The 20,865-nt window shown below is 45.2% G+C and overlaps 1 protein-coding gene across 2 annotated transcripts in view; it reads left to right on the forward strand.

The window, feature by feature from the left end:
- The first annotated feature begins 476 nt into the window (after positions 1 to 476).
- Runx2 (RUNX family transcription factor 2) overlaps positions 477 to 20,865 on the forward strand; it is a 126,877-nt gene continuing 106,488 nt past the window's right edge. The window contains exons 1-3 of one of the 2 annotated variants that reach the window (XM_032900677.1): positions 477 to 880; positions 10,956 to 11,112; positions 18,045 to 18,149. In XM_032900677.1, coding sequence (XP_032756568.1) covers positions 485 to 880; positions 10,956 to 11,112; positions 18,045 to 18,149 — 658 coding nt within the window. In that variant the 5' untranslated portion in view covers positions 477 to 484. The remainder of the gene's footprint in view (positions 881 to 10,955; positions 11,113 to 18,044; positions 18,150 to 20,865) is intronic. The other variant, XM_032900676.1, reaches the window with a different exon arrangement.

The following is a 20,865-nucleotide window of genomic DNA, read 5'->3' on the forward strand; positions in this document are numbered from 1 at the left end:
GCGAAGGGTCACACGCGCCGCCGAGATGGACTGCTGAACCTGCGGGGCTCCACTACCGAACTGGAACCGGGAGTGGGTCGTCAGCGCACCCAGGACACGGTGCCCCGAGGGGCCCCACTACGGCAAGCTGCTAACTTCAAGTCCCTTGCCTCGGCTGGGACAAACACGCCCCCGCGTCCCGCTCGCTGCTGCCACCGCCGCCGGGGGCTCCCAAGCCTCCCGGTGGAGATCCGCGCCGCTCGGGTGTCCCCACCCGCCACCCCAACTGTGCGGGGTCGCCAGCCGCCGGCCCCCCAGCTGACTCCGCCGGCACTCGGCTTCCTCGAACTTGATTTTCTCACCTCTCCTGTCCCGTCACCTCCATCCTCTTCCTCCCCCCTCCCGCCCCCGTCTCGCCTCCACCCCCTCGATTTCCTCCACCTCGCCCCCCATTTCCACCCTCCTCCCCCTCCCCCGGCCACTTCGCTAACTTGTGGCTGTTGTGATGCGTATTCCCGTAGATCCGAGCACCAGCCGGCGCTTCAGCCCCCCCTCCAGCAGCCTGCAGCCCGGCAAGATGAGCGACGTGAGCCCGGTAGTGGCTGCTCAGCAGCAGCAACAACAGCAGCAGCAACAGCAGCAACAGCAGCAGCAGCAGCAGCAACAGCAACAGCAGCAGCAGCAGCAGCAGGAGGCGGCCGCAGCAGCAGCAGCGGCAGCGGCGGCGGCAGCAGCGGCGGCAGCCGTGCCCCGGTTGAGGCCGCCGCACGACAACCGCACCATGGTGGAGATCATCGCGGACCACCCGGCCGAACTGGTCCGCACCGACAGCCCCAACTTCCTGTGCTCCGTGCTGCCCTCGCACTGGCGGTGCAACAAGACCCTGCCCGTGGCCTTCAAGGTAAGAGACTGGTTACCCCCAAGCCCTGGCCAGGCCCGGTGGACTCTTCCGCGCTGTGGTCTCGGTGCCCGTGGGTGCCCTCTAAGACTCTAACCTTGGTGGCCCCACTCAGAGGACCGAGGTGGCCCTGATCTAATTACCCCGCAGCGGTCACCGCGAGCAGATCCCCCATTCTCACCTGTGCGCCCACTACCATCTCAGCCTAGGTTCCCTTGCTCGTTCACCCTTCATGTCTCCCAGGCTTGGTTCTTGCCTCTTCCCCTGCTGGGGCCCCAGACGCCCCGAGGTGCCCACTGTGAGTTGCAAACTTCCTCCAGCCCCCTTCACCCCGGGGTCCCCGCACTCCTCCCGGACATCCCGGCCTCCTTTCTCCGGGATCCCGTGCGCTCCTTTCCCCCGCAGCGGCAGGCCGCTACCCCGAGCTAGGCGTCCCTTTCCCGGATTGGGTGCCGTTTGGCAGTCCCGGCTGCCCCGGGCTTGGCCCGGATGCCCGCAGGGTGCCGGTACCCGAGGGCGCTTGTGCCTGGGGCGGAATGAGATGCCAGCCAGCCTTGGCGCGTAGGTTGAGGGTGCTCAGTAAACTTGGGATGAACGCGAGAGAGCGGGGACGGACGGGGACATTCGCGCCCTCCTTGGCCGGCTCCAGTTCCCGTTACTTGGAGGAAGGCGGGGCCGCCGGGGTCTCGGCTTCTATCGAGGCCCGGCAGCTGCGGGGGCTCGGGGCGCTGGATCTCTGAGTGCGGGGAGGGGAGTGAGCATCGGGGAAGGGGATCAAGGCTTAGGCTGCCTCCTCCCGCCTCACTCCTCCTGGGAGGAATCCTGTGGTGGAACTTCGGTTGGTCAGAATGAAACAGAGGTGAAAACTTTATTTGCCTTGAAGGAGCCAGAACCCCCAGATGTCCCTTCTTGGGGAGGTCGGTGGGTGGCTCCCGCCGGAGGCCTGGGCTCCAAGGTGCGCTCTCACGGCGGCCTCCTCCGCCGAGTCCGTTAGCTTGCCAGCACCCATAGCGGTGGGACTCACGCGCAGCTGCCGACAGGTTGAAAGTGTGCGGGTCCCCAGTCTCTGGTCATATCTGTGATGCAGTTTGGGGTTCCGGCGCCATGAGAGATGGTGGTGGTGGTGTGAAGCACCCTTCCAAGCCCCCTCCCCCCAGAACAGACTGTGGTGGATGGGTGACTGTCCACTCTCGCTGGTCCAGACGCTAGGGATGGAGTTTGGGAGCCAGCAAGAGAAATGAATCCATGAGTACATCCAGTTTTAGTGGGTGAGCCTGGGACCCAGCATCTGTGTAGAGCAGGTTAAGAATGATCTAGAAGGAAAGAAAGGGAGAGAGAGAGGAAAGGGGGAAAAAAAAAGGCGGAATTGTGCCAATTCCTTCATCTCGGACACCGGTGCCAAACTCCCACGGGCCCCTTGCATTTCCCAGTTGTTGATCACCCGGTACCCCACGCAGCAATTCAGATTCCATGTGTGGGTGGAGCAGCAAGAGGGGCCCAGGTCAATTAGAGCAGTTATCTCTCTAGGTCTGCTATCTGAACAGAAATCTGAATGGATTGTTGTGGAAGGGGTGTGTGTGGCATTGTAGTGGCCAGTTTCCTTTTGCAGTTGGATCAAGCAGTGGTCCTAAAAGAACGCACGTCGCATTTCTCCTTTTTGAGAGCATTCATTTTGGCGATTCATGTTTTCTTCTTGTGATGTGAAAAGGAGAAATTGCAGTAAATGGTTTTCCATTGAGAGGAATCTTTTACAATGTTTATCAGCCAAGGGCCCGGAATTTTCTAAGTACCCTCTGTGAAAGTAGACATTATTTGAACAATAAAATCTTTCCCCAAACCTAAATGAAAATAGAGGGACATGTAAGTAAGTAGATATTTTGTATAATGCAAGGGCTTACATTAAAGTGTAAAAAATTGACTTTATTAATTCAATGTCCAGTGTTCTGTGCACCCTTCTGGTGCTGGATGTGCTCACGGATAACTGTCCTGAATTGGCCATTTACGTGGTGCATTGATTTTTGAGTACAAGTATTCTGCAGGAAAGGATGTGGGTATAAATGATGGAATGTGATTCAGTCTGAACTTTTCTTGGATTTGGATTTTCTAACTAGTTTCTAAAACGATTTTGAAAGTGAACTTCTTTCCCTATTGTTAAGCCTTCTAATCACAGAGTGCATTTTTTTTCTTAAACAGTAAACAGACCATTGATAACATAGGGCTTATTACAATGTTAAAATTTGTGATACATTGAGTTAAAGACCATTGAGACTCACCCTAATAGTTTTATCTCTCTGTTTAAATAAAAAAAATTATGGATATCTCGAGGTTCAGATTTTTGGACAGCAACTTTTATAATTTCCATTTCAACGATGTAACAACAACCCTTTCAAAATAACTTGCTTTGGGAATAAACGCATGACCATGGCAGGCTTCTTATCCTCTCTCAACCTAATCAAATACATCTGCACCGAGGAAATACTATGAAGAAGTCCCCCCTTTCAAACGTGGTGACAGCAATTTGGCTATCCTATCCAGAGCTATGTACAAAATAAGTTATGATATTGTCAGGTGGAAAGCAGAGAGCTAAATGCTCTTAAAACATGCTCCCTCCTCCCCCCCCCCGACTGAGAGAAAAAAAAATCGTTGAGAAATCTAGTGTTCAACACAATATTTATTGAGCCTATATTTTAGGTTTGCGGCCCAAAGTTCACTGCAGTCAACCAGAAATGCATTCAGCAGACTGGTCTGATATCTGATAACTTAAAATAGTGCTTCACCATGATGATGACAATAGGTTATATCAAAGAATACTGATCCGATTGGTATTGGTATTGTAAATGTAACATAATTTGGGCTTTTTAAAGGAGTCCTTATTTCCTTTATATTCGACATGCCAAAAATACAAAACAGCTAGTAGCCTTCGTGCAAAGTTATTTATTACCACTGCGCTTTTTACCAAAGTTCTGTAGTTTTGAAACAGTCAGTCCTTCCAGGTGTCAAGGAAATGGAAATAAATATTTTTAACATTTCTTTCAGGTGTATCTCACTAAAACCTTAAAATAGTTTAGGCCGACTATTCAGGGATGCTAGGCTCTTTCTGTCACGGATGATTTTAGTGCCAGGACGGGAGCAATTTGCAAATTCAGCTCAGTAGTTGATGGTGGGTCTGGTAGACCGAGTGTATAGACTGCGTCAGCTCTGCATCCAGTAGCGCCCTTTGAGTTAGGGGCCTGTCAGCATCTTCACTGTGAAGCCTGGTGTTCAGGGTTCATAACTAAGTGGCCTTAAATAGCTTCAAGCTGAAACACTATGTTGACATCCAGATGTATATCTTAACAGTCGAAGTAGTATAGGCCCATATCACTGTTTTAAGTTAGAGAGTATGAGATCGTATATTCACCAAAACCACATTCTTTCTAGTAATGCTAAAGAAAAAGAGCATATTTAGGTATATGATCAAATACTCACAGTTAATTTTGTATTTTTAATATCATCTTTCAGTTTCGCTGAGGTTTGCAAATGATGATGCGATTTCTATTTGAGAATGACTTGCTGGCAACGATCGGCTATTTTTTTTTTCTTTCTTTAAAAGCAAACTTGCAAGTTATACATAACTGAGTGTCCGTGGTTTGTATCTTTCTTGAGTGTTTCATGATCAGACTTTGTATCTTTAAGCAATCTAATTTATAACTTAAGAAGGGAAGACGTTATTAAGCTTGTCAAGTCTTTATTAAACCTAATGCAAACTGTTTTTGCAAAAGTATGTCAATTATAGTACATCAAGTTATGAAGACAGGGCACATTGTTTTTGTAAAATCCATTTAAAGAGAAATATTGTGAGGCTGTACTATGCATGTATACACACACACACACACACATATATATGTACATATATATGTGTATATATGTTAGTAAGAATACATTTTAGATAGAATATATGTAGTTTTTAAACTGAGGAACATTTACATTTAAGGAGCCGTGGTAGCTCTGGTTCTTTCTACTGTCTCCTTTACCATCACTGCTGTGTATTTTCAGAAGTCTGGGGTAGCCTCGGTTACATGATCTAAGCCACTGTGATTCATTGCATACAGATTGCTGGCTTAAACTGAAAAAAAAATTTGTCAAATTTATTTTTTATTGGCCACATATTTTTAAGATGATACCTTGTACCTGTTTTTCTTTTAGAATTCAATTGGCTTTTCCCCCCTCTGAGTTTAGAAAGCCTTCCTGGATGAAATTCTAAAACCGCACTGTAGTATTTGTTTAAAAAAATTTCTATAGTTTACTTTAAAAAAAAATAGTTTTGTTTTGTTTTCCGCTTCTCGCAATTACTGAGTTGCCTCTCTCTTTATTACAAAGAAAAATACAATCAGATTCTATCTTGCAAATAGTAATAATTCATTTTACAGCACGTGCATTGTGCCAACATAATGTTAATCTGTCAGAGTAATTGATTAGTGTAGACTGAACTGCTGTCCATGGAGATGTCATGGGCAATTTTCAACTTCCAGTATGGTAAGACCACAGGAACAGGGGCTAAGTTAAGTTTATGATCGAGTCTTGTTCAGAGCGAGGTGCAGATTCAGTCAGAATGGGACTCAGACAAGCTCTCACCATCACTAGAGTTAGAATATTCTTTAACTTCGTTTGTACAAACTGCATGTTGTGTGGTTTAAATGCTGGTTACAGTGGGGTGAGCTAAATAAAGCAGATTCCTTCTCAATTCTGAGGCGACAGAACAGAAAGTGACTTCTCTCTTCTCTTGCTTTTCTTGACTTTGTAATTGTTATAATTCAAGAACACCTAGAGATGAAATTATTATTATTCTTTGTAGAACAGTACTTCATGTTGGGCAGCATGGGAAAAAGTTCAGTTCATGCCTTGGCCTAACCAGTTAAAGAAAATTTCTTTCTCTCTTTCTTTTTTCTTTCTTTCTTTCTTTCTTTCTTTCTTTCTTTCTTTCTTTCTTTCTTTCCTTCTTTCTTTCTTTCTTTCTTTTCTCTCTCTCTTCCTTCCTTCCTTCCTTCCTTCCTTCCTTTCTTTCTTTCTTTCTTTCTTTCTATTTTGGCTGTTTCTTTTCTCTTTAGAATGTTTTTCCGTTACTTGGGTTTGGTACAGATAAAATGTGTAAAACTTTCCTCATTCTTTGGTTTTCTTTTAGATAAACATGGTTGAGAATATTCAAAGGAAACTTCTAAGCTTCAGACATCTACTTAAAAAGTCTCAAACATGTAATTATGCTTCTGACTGATACAAAGTTAAATACAGCACTCCCCCTCCCAAGACATACACCACTCCTCCTCAGAAACAACAGTGGTCAGTCTGGTCTGATACAACGAACAGCAGAACATACAGTAGGTTTTAGTCAGCCTTGTCAGAAAGATTGTCACGTGTGTGCTGGCATGTTCTCCAGGCCAAGCTCTAAGCTTCATAGAATGTGCACACAACTGTCTGTTTTGCTAAATACACAATATTTGATATACAAAGCGAATCTATACTTAATATGATTATCATTACACTGCTTTCATATTGTGGATTTAAGCATTCACTCTTAGGAATCTTCTTTCACATTTTCCCTTATTGAACCAACTTTTGTTCTCTTTTAATTAAAAAAAAAAGTCCATTATGTTAAAAAATGTGGTAAAATAATAATGTCCCAGCTCTTGAAAACTTTTAAACTGAGGCATATTTCTTTATAATTTTTTTTCTGAAACACTGCAGAACTGGGGTGAAACCCAGGGGGAGCAATCCTTTACCTGTGACACTACTGCAGAACACTTGAGGCCGTGAAGAGCCACATACTCAGGGATAGCCTTAAAGGATCCTTAGCACGGAAAGCCCAAGTCAGCAGCAGACTCAGCACCACTCTCCTTATCGCACGGAAACCGAGATCACTATGGCGACACTCTGTGCTGCTGGGGCATCGTCTACATTTTGCAGATTAAAAACGATTTCCAATGTACGTTGGGAAACCCTGGTTCTTAGAGAGAAAATGGTTGGTGTGATGGTCAGAGTAGATATATAGGGAAAGTAGGGGAAATAGCGTCTTTTGCTTTTTAGTACATAAAGTCCTTTTTAAAGATGGTATTTTTTTCTTTCACCTTTATTAATACTTACTTTTCAGTAGAAAGCCAGGCAGCAGGGGTTAAAATACAATCTGCTGAGGGTACAAGATGTCTTCATAGTCAGATGAATGCTGGTAGGCATAGTCAATTATTTCTGTATTTTCAAACGTGCAAATTTTGGCATTGGAGAAATGCCCCATCTTCAGTAACCCTCTCTTAGTAACCCTCTCTGCCATACCCGAGTTGCTAGACCAAGGTGACAGAGAGGAAATCTTGTTCTCAAGGGATTTGCTTTTGACCCAGGAGACTTCTCAGGTTGAGAAAAGCTGTGTACTCCAGGTAATACCGGTCTGCAGTGAGGACACTTTGCTGTCTGAGGGATGCTGACTCATCCTGTAACTGGTTCCCTCAGCATTTTAGCTGGTAGCCCACAAAGCTGTTGGCTGCTGAGAACAGTGCTTTTCTTTTCTTTTTTTTTGAAATTCTTTCATTTACTTGTTTCATAGACACACATACACGCACATACACATGCATGCACACACAGAGACACACACACACGCACATACACATGCATGCACACACAGAGACACACACACATACACACATATATACATGCATACACACATACATACACATATGCAGAGACACACACAAGACACAAGACATATACACATGCACACACAGAGACACACACACACACATATATACATGCATACACACAGACATACATACACATATGCAGAGACACACACAAGACACAAGACATACACATACACATGCACACACAGAGACACACATTCGTATACAGGCACATACAGATACACAGATATACACACACACATGCACATACACAGACACACACACAGACATACATACACATACACAGACATACAGACATACATACACACGTACACACACAGACATACACATATACATGTACACACATAGAGACACACACAGAGACACTCATACCTACACATGTACACACATAGACACAGACATACATACATCTATATATATATACATGCACATAACAGAGACACACACATACATGTATACATACATACACATGTACATGCATAGACATACACATATACATGCACTTACAGTGACCTATTACACAATCACAGAGACATAACAAATACATGAACACACACAGAAACACACACATATTCCTCTCTCACATATAAATGTGTGTGTGTGTGTGTGTGTGTGTGTGTGTGTGTGTATTTGCACATTACTATATGAGGCTATGGAATGCCAAGGTACGCATGTGGTGATCAGAGAACAACTTCAGATATTGGTCCTTGTGCTCTACACTGTCCCGGGCAGCCTCTTTGCTGTTTGCTGCTGTGTGCCGGACTAAATGACTCACAAGCCACCCCCCAAGCCCCGCCCCAATCTCCCAGTAAGCATGCTGGTATTACAAATGTCAGACCTGCATCTTTTCATGTCTGCCCTTCATGTGGGCTCTGAAGAGTTGAATCAGCCTCCACGCTTGTATGGCTAACACTTCACCCACTGAGCCGTCTCTCATCAAATGCCCTCCTAATACACCAGGCACTGTGTTGAGAGTTGAGGTTCGTAAATAAACGAAGGCCGTTCCTTAAATCTGGGACTAATTCATTAAAAAAGAGGTGTTAATTATTAATCTACAAAAGTGAGGGTGAAAAGACAGAGCGGGACACTGGGGATGGGAGTCCTATATGCTAAGAAAAAGCCTCTTGATTTTGAACTGAACAAGGTACGAGGTTGGAGAAACCGAAAGAGCAACAAAAGAATCTTGACGAGGTTTTATTTTGTTTCATTGTTTTCCTGTCTGGGGGAGACGATGTAATGGGGAGGGGAGGAATTTGGGGTAGGGGTTCTAAGAGGGAAAATTCAGTCCTAAAACATAGTATCTGTTTATCAGTTTCCAAGAAAGACACTTTAGAGAGTGCCCTCAGGAGTATCTGGACTTGTTACACAGAGCCTCTGACCAATGCGCTTGGAAGCAGTAATGGGGAAAGGCAGAGCAGGGTGTTTGCTGCCTGGACAATGCACAGGAGCGCCTTGTCCGAGTGCTTGGTTTTGCTGGAGCTCTTGCCAAGTTGCTGTGAGGTCTCTGGGCACTAGGTGACGAAATGGGAACCGGCTGGGCAGAGGATCCTGGGAGTTAGTTACTGGAGAGGAAGGGACTGTCACTGAGGAGCAGTGTCTTGGTAGTGGACGAGAACAGAGAGCTTTATATGTGACCAGGAAGGTTCCCTGTGGCCGGCATTGCATCACTAAGGTTGCATGATAACCCAGTGTGCACAGCTAACCTGGGACAAAGTGATTCCGAGTGTGTGTTAGCCTCAGCGTCAGATTATCCCGTCTTGTCTGAAAAGCTTCAGATGAACTGTTGAAGACCGCGGGGACAAAGGTGTCATGCCAACGTGGTAGACGACATAAAATGGGATTGTGAGTACGAGTGTGTGCTGACTTTCGTGCAGGTACTCATGTATGTGTGTGCATTTGGAGGTCAGAAGTCAATACTAGATGTCAGTTTTTGGAGCTGTCTTTTTTTGGGGGGAGGGGGGAGTCTTTCTTTGATTAGGGTTAAGATGGCCGGCTGACCTACCCTAATCTCCCTTTTTCCGTTTCCCCAGCGCTGGGATTACAAGCATATACCATAACACCTGGCTTTTTACAAGGTATCGGGTGATCGAACTCTGTCTACACACCTGCCAGGCCGGCACTTTCCCCACCGAGCCATCTCCCCAGCCCAGGATGTACTTCTGGAGTGGAGAATGAGCTGTCTCGCTCACTTACTTTCATCCCTGGATAGGACTCTATTCTGAACCCAGACTTTATTCTCTTGACAGCTTTGATGATCTCACTGGGTCCCATATAGAGAAGTATGCAATAGACATTCACAGCGTCGTTAAGAGATGACCACAGCTGATCTGTATCCAGTGTTTCAGCCAGGACTAGTTGTCACCCGAGTCCTAGGAGTTTCACCTGAGTCCTTTTCCGTAGAGCTAATCAGGTTCTCTCTCTCCCTCCCTCTCTCTCTGTCTTTCTGTCTCTCTGTCTCTGTCTGTCTGTCTGTCTGTCTGTCTCTCTGTCTCTTTGTCTCTCCGTATCTCTGTGTCTTTGTGTCTGTCTCTCTGTGTGTGTGTCTGTCTGTCTGTCTCTCCCCCACCCCGTGTGTATGTGTTGTCAGTATATATGGAGGCCAGAGGCTGACACTGTCATACCTTCCTCAATTGCTCTCCACCCCATTTTACAATTACATTATGTCTGCCTGTATGCACTCAAGTCCATGCAGAAGTCAGAGGACAATTTGCCAATATGGTTTCTCTTTTATCATGTAGGTCCCAGGAATGGAACCCAAGTCACCAAACTTGGTGGGAAGGGCTTAATCCAGGGAGCTATCCCTTCTGTCCTCTGCCTTAAGTTTTGAGACAGGGCCTCTCCTGGAACCTGTAGCTCATGGATTAGGCTAAGGTGGATGGCTGGCAAGCAGTGGGGTTGCATGCAATGTGCCTTCCCCCAACTTTTCACATAGGTGCTGAGGATCTGAACTTGGGTCCTCATGCTTCCATAGCAAGCACTTAACCCCAAGTCCCCTTCTGATTTTAGCTTGAGATCTGACTTGAGACCATGCTCCAGGGCTCTTGTGGCGGGAGACAGGAGATGCCTTGATATGTATGGTGCAGTCTGCAGATGGGGTGTCCGCCTTCTTTCTGAAGTATAATTCCTGCAGACAGCCTAACATGGAATTTAATGAAAAACGTACATATATCCTGTGAATAGCTGAACAATAAATAAAGGCAAATTTAGCTTGCTTTTGAAGTGGGTGGACCCCGAAACACCAGTGTATTCAAGATGATGTCACAACCGAACTACAGATGCTTCCCTTCTGGTTTGCCATTGCCGGACCACAACACCAGGCCCTGATAAGACACCATTTACAGTGAGCATGTGTTTTCTGTCCTTAAGCCTTCCTGATGTGCCACTGTTCCTTCTGTGTTTCCTGTTTTACCTAGGTTGTAGCCCTCGGAGAGGTACCCGATGGGACCGTGGTTACCGTCATGGCCGGGAATGATGAGAACTACTCTGCCGAGCTACGCAATGCCTCTGCTGTTATGAAAAACCAAGTGGCCAGGTTCAACGATCTGAGATTTGTAGGCCGGAGCGGACGAGGTAGGTCTCTGAAGTTTAATACCAATCGTGGGATAAACACGCTAGGCTCTCCGATGCAAACGCACTTGTCTATATGTAAGAGAAGTAGCATCATCTTTTCAACCACCGAGGGTTTGCTTAAATAAATCCAGATGCCCTGGAGTGTTCTCCTGAGTAGTTAGGCCTTTTTTCATTTGTTTTACTATATAGAAGAGTCAAACAGTGTTTTCAGAAGAACTTGCTCCTAATTTCATGGGGGGTTAGCACGTACAGTAGGGAAAAGAATGTTTGGAGGATCAGGTTCTGAGTTATGAGGAGTCACGTGACTGGAGTGGGCGGAGAGGCAATAGGGGAAGGGAAGTGATTGCTTTGGAGAGATTTCCAGACAGCCTCAGCTTTACTCTGAGTTGATAGGGGGGCGGCTGGAGCTCTCCTGTCCTTTAGCGATGTCACCTGTGAATGATTTCAATTATTCTTGTAATAGGAATTGACTAAAATATTTATTCAGGCTTTTTTGTTTTGTTTTGTTTTGACAAGGTCTTACTGTGTAGCTCTGGCTGGCCTGGGCTATTTACTATGTAGCCCAGGCTGACTTCAGAATCAGAAGAATGACTCTAAGATCGCCTAGACAACTCTTGGGGATCTCAATGGTTTCACCAGTATTTAGGGTCTCTGATCATCTAATCCACATTAAGATATTAGGAACATTTAACAGAATCACAAAGCAGGAAATAATCCTTTAAAGGATTATTTTTCACCACGGTTTCAGAAAATGTAATTATTATTTTTTGCTGGAGTCTCCGAGGGGTTCAATACTTTGTTTTTTTATTTATTTATTCTCCAGAGAGACCTTCCATTGGTTATTCGCCTGTCAGAAGTATTATGTTCATTCGATTTATTGGATCTAATATTTCCCTTTTAAGTATTACACTAAGAAGAGAATAAAATAAAGTGGGGCCACTTTAGGACTGAGGTGAAGCAAAACCACGGAGCCTGTGTGTTCGCTGCGGCCCAGGTTTGAATCAGGAAATGAGAAACACCACTCTAAACTGTGTCTAATAATTACTCTCCAGTTTGGATCATATGTCAAATTATTACCATTATAAAAACTTGATAAGGGAAATTTAAGCGAGGCTGTTTCCGATGAGGAGTTCTAGTTACTTTCTAGGAATGGGGCCAAGTCATACAACTTAGTACCAAAAAGGATGCATGCTAATGAGATGCTGTCACTGCAAGGTGGCTTCTACCAAAATGAGGTTCAGAGCCTCTGACAGCACCTAACTAAGAGGGCTCCTCTGTGCCTCTGGGTTCCCTCATAAGAAGAGTGAGAACACACAGCTTCCATGTCCTGACTAGGTGCGTGGTGGGCGGGGTGTGAGATGTGTGCTGACATTCACGTGTCCTTTTACTCTCTTTGTTTTTGTTGGTTTCTTAGTTACTGTGGCAGGGTCACGATATAGTTAAAAGTTTCTCCATTTTCCTCTTGCCAAAACAAACAAACAAACAAACAAACAAACACAAAAAAACCAAAGTAAACAGAATGAGGCACCTGTGTGCTCTAACTGTAAACAGGACGATGTAGCTGTGTGCGCTAAATTGTACCTTTCTTCTGTTATTGTAACCAGAGTAGTGAATTTTAGTATTTAAAGGATGGGTTGCTACTCTGTTTTATTTTACAGATCCAAGCTTGTGTTTTCATTTATTGTACTTTTGTGTTATATAGATGCTAAATCACGCCCCCTCCCCTTTTTTTTTCCTGATCGATTTGACTAGAAACTATGGCGGAGTGATAGTGTACTTTGTAAACCCTCAACATATTTATTTAAGAGACTTCAAAAGGAAACAAAGGGTGTGCGCTGTTTTACTATATTGGCTTTCTGAGTTTTGGCTGGTTTCCCGAATAGCAATTTTTATATTAAAAAAAAAAGACAGACTTAACTGCTTGCAGACTTTTCACGCATGGAAGATGAAGGGAGCCTCTTTTGATGAAGTGTAATTATGTCCAAACAGAGCTGACCCCCTCCCCCTATATTTCTTATGATCTTAACTGAAGAAAGTAGGATTTTTCCTTTGAAGCAGCCGGGACATGGTAGAGGATCTGAAGTGCTCCAGTCGGCTGCCAGAGGCAGGATGGAGAAATTGGTCCAGACTTGTCTTCGAGACTTGGGGGAGGGTGGGGGAGGAGTGGGTGGAGAGAGAACGAGAGAGAGAAATTGATTTATCACTAATAATAGATTTTATATTACTGTATTACTTTGAATAAGAGGAAGCAGGAAGATTAGACTGAAATGGAGAGAGAGAAAACACGGAGTGCATCAACAAGAGGCGGCTCTCTATGAAAATGAGTCAGGTTTCCAGGGGCAGGAAACCCTCTAGCGTGACCTGCTTTTTAGAAGACCATCTCCAGCTTCCTCTTTGGTTCTCGCCCATCTTCTTCTCTGCTGCTAAGTCTTCTCCGCTTGCTTGGACCCCTGGACTTTCTCTCCCAACTTTACAAAATGTATCTTTGAGGGTGTTCATCAGAAAAGAAAAACAAAACAAAAAAGTCCAAGTTCCACAAAGGGTTATGTTTCTCTTAACCTTTTCACTGTTGAAACATAGACTCTCTGCAGCTGAAAACTGGCCTTAGATTTATAAAGTATCCATGTGTCCAGGCTTCCATTCACTTTTGCTTCCTAGATCATCACAGGACCACAGCAACAGGACCGAAACATTCAAAAATGTCCGATATCAAGTACAGCATCTCTGAGACGTGCATGAAGCCATGTGACGTCTCTTTCCTCTTCTCCTTCATATTTTACACAGAAGGGTTTAAAATCACCATTCCTCCTCCTCCTCCTCTTCCTCCTCCTCCTCTTCCTCCTCCTCCTCTTCCTCCTCCTCCTCTTCCTCCTCCCTCCTCCTCCCCCTCCTCCCTCCCTCTCCCTCCCTCCTCCTCCCTCCCTCCTCCTCCTCCTCTTCCTCTCTCTCCTCCTCCTTTGGTGCTTCCTCTCTTTTGACATCAAGCTTGCTGCTTTTAATTTACAAGTCTTTTAAAGCATTTACAGTGCACAGAGCATGGTGTTTTGCCAGTTTAGGACACAACCCTGCTTACAGCCCGTGCCTTCCGGCTCTTCCGGGCAGCCTGTAAGGCTCAACTGGAACTGTCTTCCAGTGACAGTCTCTGCTACGCATCCACCACACGACACAGCCTGGGGTGGTATTTTGAGATTAGCTCCTAGATGAAGGTGTGGATGACATAATTGGCTTTGCCTGAGCGGGATCCTGTGTGTCTGGGGGTTATGAATGCATTTGCACATGTGTGCTGACATGTGCACCTGTGTGTAGTGCACGTGGACGGCAGAGATGAATACTGACATGACTTCGTTAGTCTCTTTTCCACTGCTTTTCTCCAGACATGGTCTCTCAGATAGCTGACTGTGTCAACTAGCCTGGGCAGCTCTGTATTTCCCACGATCCCCCCCTCTGTACTTTACTCTCCAGGGCTGGAGTTACAGGCATACATACCCACACTCTTTTCTTTCTTTTCTTTTTTTTTAAATATGAGAATTTGAACTCAGAACTTCTTTACCCACTGAGCTATCCTACCAGCTCAAGTAAGATTTGTGTTAAATGTCATGCACAGTCTTAGTGGCTCATCGACGCATGGGCACTCTCCACCCTAGCCCTTGGAGCCACTGTGAAAAGTGTAATCCTGGTGCCTGGAGAGCTGACTTGGTGGCTCAAAGTACGTGCTGCTCTTCCAGAGGATCCATCCAGTCTGAGCTTGATTCCTAGCACCTGACATGGCTGCTGGCACCGTTGGTCACCTTAGTTCTAGGAGGATCCAATGGCCTCTTCTGACCTCCAAGGGCACCAGGCATACGCATGGTGGACAGACATACCCACGGACATAAAATTATATAGAAAAAAATGTAGCCCTGGATCCATGGAAGGTGGAAACTGGGAAACTCGTTTTAAGTTAAGGAAAGCATGAATGCTGCCCACATAAACTTTTGACTCTGGACATGCAGCATCATTGTAAGACGAGCTAATTAGTGAATCCGGTCAGAGTTTCTGGAGGTTTCTCCCACACTGTAGGGGCTAGTGTAAAAGCAGCAGTAAAAGAGCCCCCTTTGGCGTTGCTTTCACTGTGGAAGCACAGTTTGGGTTTTAGGAATCCACTCTGAAAGGTGGCAGTTTCTTCCCAACCTCACCTCTTTTTTAAGGCACGTTTTGCTTATTTGTTTTGTTTTTCTTTGTCTTTTAAATTTCAGTTTTCTCCATTCATTCATTTACGCATGTTTAGGCTTATTTTATTTTGTGTGTTTGAGGGCTTTGCCTTGCCTGCGTCTCTGTGCACCACATACGTGCCTAGAGCCTGAGGACATGGTGAACCTCCGTGAGGATGCTGGGAATCAAACCCGGGTCCTTTGCAATAACAGCTCTCAACCACGGAGCCAACTCTCTGGCCCCAGGGGAGTTTTCTAAAGGGAAAACTGGTTTACCTTTTAGTATTTTGATGCTCTGGCCTTGAAGGGTGGATTTTGTACCTGGGCTTGTTTCTATATGGAGTACGTTTCTCTGACTTTGGGAGAAACATAGACAGCTTATTATCCCCAAGTTGTAAAGATTTAAAATGGAAACACCTCCCAAGCCAGTCACTATGTATCCACTGACATCATCACTCGCAGATCCTTTAGAGATGCTGAGGAAAAGCAAGCCACAGGCATCCTTGATGCATTAATGTTAGCACCAGGTCAGATACTGTCTTCCAATCACGGCCTTGGAGCCACTGTTAGAAACAGAATCCTGAGCTGTAGACTGCTGATCTCACCTAGAAGTGTGTTTTAAAGGGTCTTAATCAAAATCAACTCTGAATCCAGAGTCTCAGCCATTGTTTTTAGTTCTTAATCAGGGTGCCCCCTCAACGTTCTGGTCTCAGTTTCTGTTAACTTTGAGGTCTTCGAGCCTGGTTTACACTCCTGGCTGTCTAATTCTTCTGGTCGGTGTTAATGTTTACAACAGATCCTCTGCTCTGTATGGAGACAAATGACAAACCCATGCGCTGTCTCCTATGTAATGACTACAGTGCGATGCTTCAGTGACGCTTATAAATAGACAAATTCACCTGTCACGTTAATCCATTTACATTTATTATTTCCTGGGCACAGGGAGCGAATGGGGACACACCTAGAAGTCAGTTACTTATTCTTTTTTCATACTTTGCAGCAAAATAAGAAAAAAAACTCATTTTATTTCCCCTTCATCTTTATTCCTCCCTTCCTTCCTCTTCCTCTCTCCCCTCTCTCCTCTTCCTCCACACCATTTCTTTCCTTCCCTTCCTTCTTTTCTATGTGGGAGAATTAAATCCAGGGCCTTATGCAGGCTATCTCCGAGTTACATCTCTACCCTAGAATATTTAAGGTCAAAAAGATCTGAGTTCAGTTTCTGACGTTTCCCATATATTAACTGTGTGACCTTGGGTAAATGACTAAGCGTCTCTGGGGCTGAGGCTTCCTCATTGGTGAACGGGGGTGATGACTCTAACTGGGGAAGATTAAACGAGATAATGTGGTTGACGCGGCCGGAGCTTAGTGAGTATTCTGATCAATATTCGTCTGTCTCATTGCTGCCCCCTCCCACATTCCTGCACCCCCCCTCTGCCTCTTCACCCCTGGAGCTCTAGATAGCAGTCAAGGGGTCTTAAGACTATCCACACACGGTAACAAATGATATGCTTCTTAACCAGGTTTTAGCAACTTACATGGTCTGGTTTGAAAAGAAAAGCCATCCAGTAGACTTGACAGCCAAAGACCTGTTCTCCATTAAGGCTGGTGTGGGGCCTGTTCCCTATTAAGCTCTGAAAAGATTGCATTAAACTTCACATTGCTACATATTGTCTAAGATTTGTGTTTTGATTTAATACTCCCAGCTTTCAGTAGAAGGGGGGAAAAAATCTGACCAAAAAAACAGAGCAAAACAAAGGGAGGTTTTTATCTGTTTCAGGGGCAGAGGCTGGAGTGCTGGGGCTCCGTCTGCTGATGGTTTATTGAGTCACCGCTTCACGCCCACCTTTTCCTGTCTTGTAACAGTTTGCAGTTTTGACTATCTGACATGACTAACCATTGCAAATCTAACTGATTACAACTGTCAGTGAGTCTGTAGAACAGAGGCCGGCATCTCCTGGAGAAGGCAGACCTTCAGACCCCCTTACCACACCCTTCCCTGCCCCCTCGAAGTCTTCATCACTTCTAAGCCCATTCATTTGAAGCGTCAGAGGGAATACAGGCATCGCAGAAACTCTCTCCTAAAAGTAAAACGTGTTTGCATTGAGAGGCGTCATGCTTGTTTAGCAAAAAAAAAAAAAAAAGTTACTCTGGGGACGTCCTTAGAGATTTAGCAATGAGATGTACGGGAGGAGAAAGACGGTTCAGGGATGAAATCATGTACCTCAGGCATGTGAAGGCCAGGACTAGAGATATGGGCCCCCACTGAAATGAGGTTCGCCTAATCAGTTCACTCAGTGCTAAGGCCGTAACATCACCAGTAATAATTTACCATTGTTCTTTCAAGGGGTCATGACCTGATCCTAAATAAACACTTCTAAAGTTGTCTGCCCTCACGCTGGGATGTTCTCCTGATGTTAGAGAAAATGGGAAAAGCAGAGATGCCTCTTGAAGCAACCCCAGAGTTTTGGTTCTGTTACCTAGGAGATTGCTCGGGGCGGGGGTGGGGTGGGGTGGGGGTGGGGGTGTGGAGGTAGAGGCTGCTTGCATAGAACCTCAGGAAAGATGCTGATGTTAATCACGAACAAGTTTACAGGTGTTCTCTAGTGGCTATGAGAGGGTTTCTGGTTTAGGGGAAGTTTTCCTGATTGGAGTCTCTGAGGTGAGATTTGGATGTCTGTGTTATTGTAGGGTCATCAATACCATCCATTTATAGTCACTGTGTTTCCCCTCTTCCATCTGCAGGCAAGAGTTTCACTTTGACCATAACGGTCTTCACAAATCCTCCCCAAGTGGCCACTTACCACAGAGCTATTAAAGTGACAGTGGACGGTCCCCGGGAACCAAGAAGTAAGTACCTGCCTTTCTATACTATGCTAATAGAGTTTGTGAGGACCCTATGAAGAATTCATTCTGAAGGAGATAGTGTCACCGTTACTACATATGGTCTTTGTAAACTTTATATTTTATTTTTGCATACATTTTAGGGAAGGGTAGCTCATAGAACTTTACAGTTAATAGAAAGTAAAATTATAGCTTAGCCTTTCCCACAGGATTGCTTAAGGCTTTATAACTTTGGGGAACAAGTGGACAGCCATTCGGTCATGATAACCTTTAGCTAAGAAACTCTACTCATTCCTTCTGTGCAGTGGGTGGGGCCAAAGAGACCCACCAGGCTGAGGAAGCAAATTATAAACTTTAAAATCTTAAGCTTAGTAAAAAAGCATTTGTGTGTGTTTCCCATGGCCCAAGAATGCCGTTTTCTTCTTCTTCTTTTTTTTTTTTCTTTTTAAAGCTCGCCCACTCAGTTCCCTTTATAAAGAGCACAGGGCTTAATTACAAAGAATTTATTTGCAAATGATAACTTGCTTCATTGTTACAACACGGTTGTCTGGCCATTTTCTAGTAACTGTTTTAGATAGTTTCTTAAAGAGAGATACAAACTAGGTTTATGTCCACCGTGGTTTCTCTGTCTATGTATGTAAAGCTTTATCTGGGGCTCAGCTGAAGGTAGTGTGTCTGTCTGGGCCAGTATTTATTCTTTTCCTGAATCTGGGTCAGACCTGACTGACTTCCACTGCCGCCCACAGTGACTTGAGCAAGCTTGGCACAGCAGCGTTAAACTCCATCTACAGAGGAGAGGTTATTCGAAGTTGAAGTGTGAAATAATGCAAAGGAAATATCACAGAAGGCTCTGCCTTTGCTGGCTGAATACGTTGGAAGTCATAGGCAGTGCAATCAGGAAGTTAAATTTGGCTTTTGATGGGGCAGGCAAGCGATGGAAGTGTTTGTTTTAAGGTGATCTCCCACCTAGACACTGAGGACTGAGTCTTTCCTTCCCCAGAAGTAAGAGAGGAGGCCTGGAGGGCTTCGCTTCTCCCTGTGCTGTGCATCTTTTAGCAATGGGATCAAACCTACAGCAACCTCCCCCACCCCAGTCTCTTATGCTCCTGCCTTTGTCGCAAAGGCTTGCCTGTGCAAGGGGAGGTTTTCTGCCCCAAAGAAGTCTTTGAGGCTTGTTTTTTCCTCCTTTCATGTGTAAGGCTTTCTTCCAAATTCCTAATGTTGGGTCAGTGCTGGCCCTGTCTGTTCATTTTGGGAATGTTCTATTAGTTATTTTGGTTAATCTCTCTCTCTCTCTCTCTCTCTCTCTCTCTCTCTCTCTCTCTCTCTGTGTGTGTGTGTGTGTGTGTGTGTGTGTGTGTGTGTGTGTGTGTGTGTCCTCAAATCTTAAGTCTCAAGGATCAGAGGTCCCACAGCACAGGTGAAGAGAGCACATCAGGGATGCCTTGGCCTGTTTGAGCTTTGCTAGTCTTTTCTGGATCGCCATAATTAGGGTCCATTTCCTTCTGAGGCCAGACATCTTCCAACCATTGACCTGACAAGTCCTTGGGTTGCTGAAGAGTCAGTCCCATCCCCCAATGCATAAAGCAGCACAATGGCCTTTTAATATCTGTTCATCACCATTAATATTGGCCTTCGAAAGACGACAGTTCCTGCCCATCCTGGCTGCTTTCTTCAGTACCTAGGAAAGCCATCATTGTGTAGGTGTGTTTACTGTGATGATGGCTGCTTCTGAGTCGATGGTTGGGAGAGAAGCAGGGTAGGGTTGGTGCCCGCCCGATGCAGAAGGGGAGCAGGCTGATGGCTTGGTGTACTTGGTTCTGATTCCAGTGTGGATTGGCAGGATCTCATTTAGAAGAGATTGTTTTGGGGCAGCATGAATTAGTAGATAGATCTACTGGCCGGTGAAGACAGACAAGTGCCCTGGAGGCTTTGGGGGGCTGGGACTACAGGATGCACGTTGTATGTGTGATCTGAGTCTGTGCTTTGGGTAGTCCTGAGGGGAGGAGGTGGGAGGCAGACACCGATCTTGGAATGAAAGCTTGCCTGTCCTTGTAGCATTTCTTATAATAAATACTATTTGAGAATGTAATGCCATGTCCCCGCCACTGTATGGTCACTTGCCTGAATGTAGGGATGTATCTGGTGTGAGTGATTGGTCCCCATGACTCGGACACTGCTGGATTCTATCCTTTTGTCTTGATTTTGGGCATCTGTCATGAGGACCCAACTTTGCCATTTTACTGCAAAAGCAGTCTAAGCCATTGCACAAACAAGTGCTCACAGCTGTGTTTAAATAAAACTTTATTTACTTAGCTAAAGAAATGGCACATCGATTAAGAGTGCTTACTGCTCATGTAGAGGACTCTGGTTTGGTTCTCAACACTCCCATTAGGTGACAAACAGCTGCCTATAACTCCAATTTCAGGAGACCTGAACCCTTCTGGCTTCTGTAAGCCTGGGCATGCATGTGGCACACATAAACTCAGGTAACACGAAAGGAATAATAAAGACATCATGTTTTTAAACCCCTAAGCTTTATAAAAAACAACTGGTAGGCCAGACGTGGCCCACAACTTGTAGCTTTCCATCTTGTTCTGGGCTTCCAAGTGGCTTATTTTTATCAGCTGTCAGCAGAGAAAGGCTTTAGTAAAAGGCTTCCCCTCCCGTAGAGAAGAAGATAATCAATACAATTGATCTACTCTTCCTTCCCTCCAATTGT

The sequence above is a fragment of the Rattus rattus genome, chromosome 4 (assembly GCF_011064425.1).
Source record: "Rattus rattus isolate New Zealand chromosome 4, Rrattus_CSIRO_v1, whole genome shotgun sequence".
Taxonomy (NCBI): Eukaryota; Metazoa; Chordata; class Mammalia; order Rodentia; family Muridae; genus Rattus; species Rattus rattus.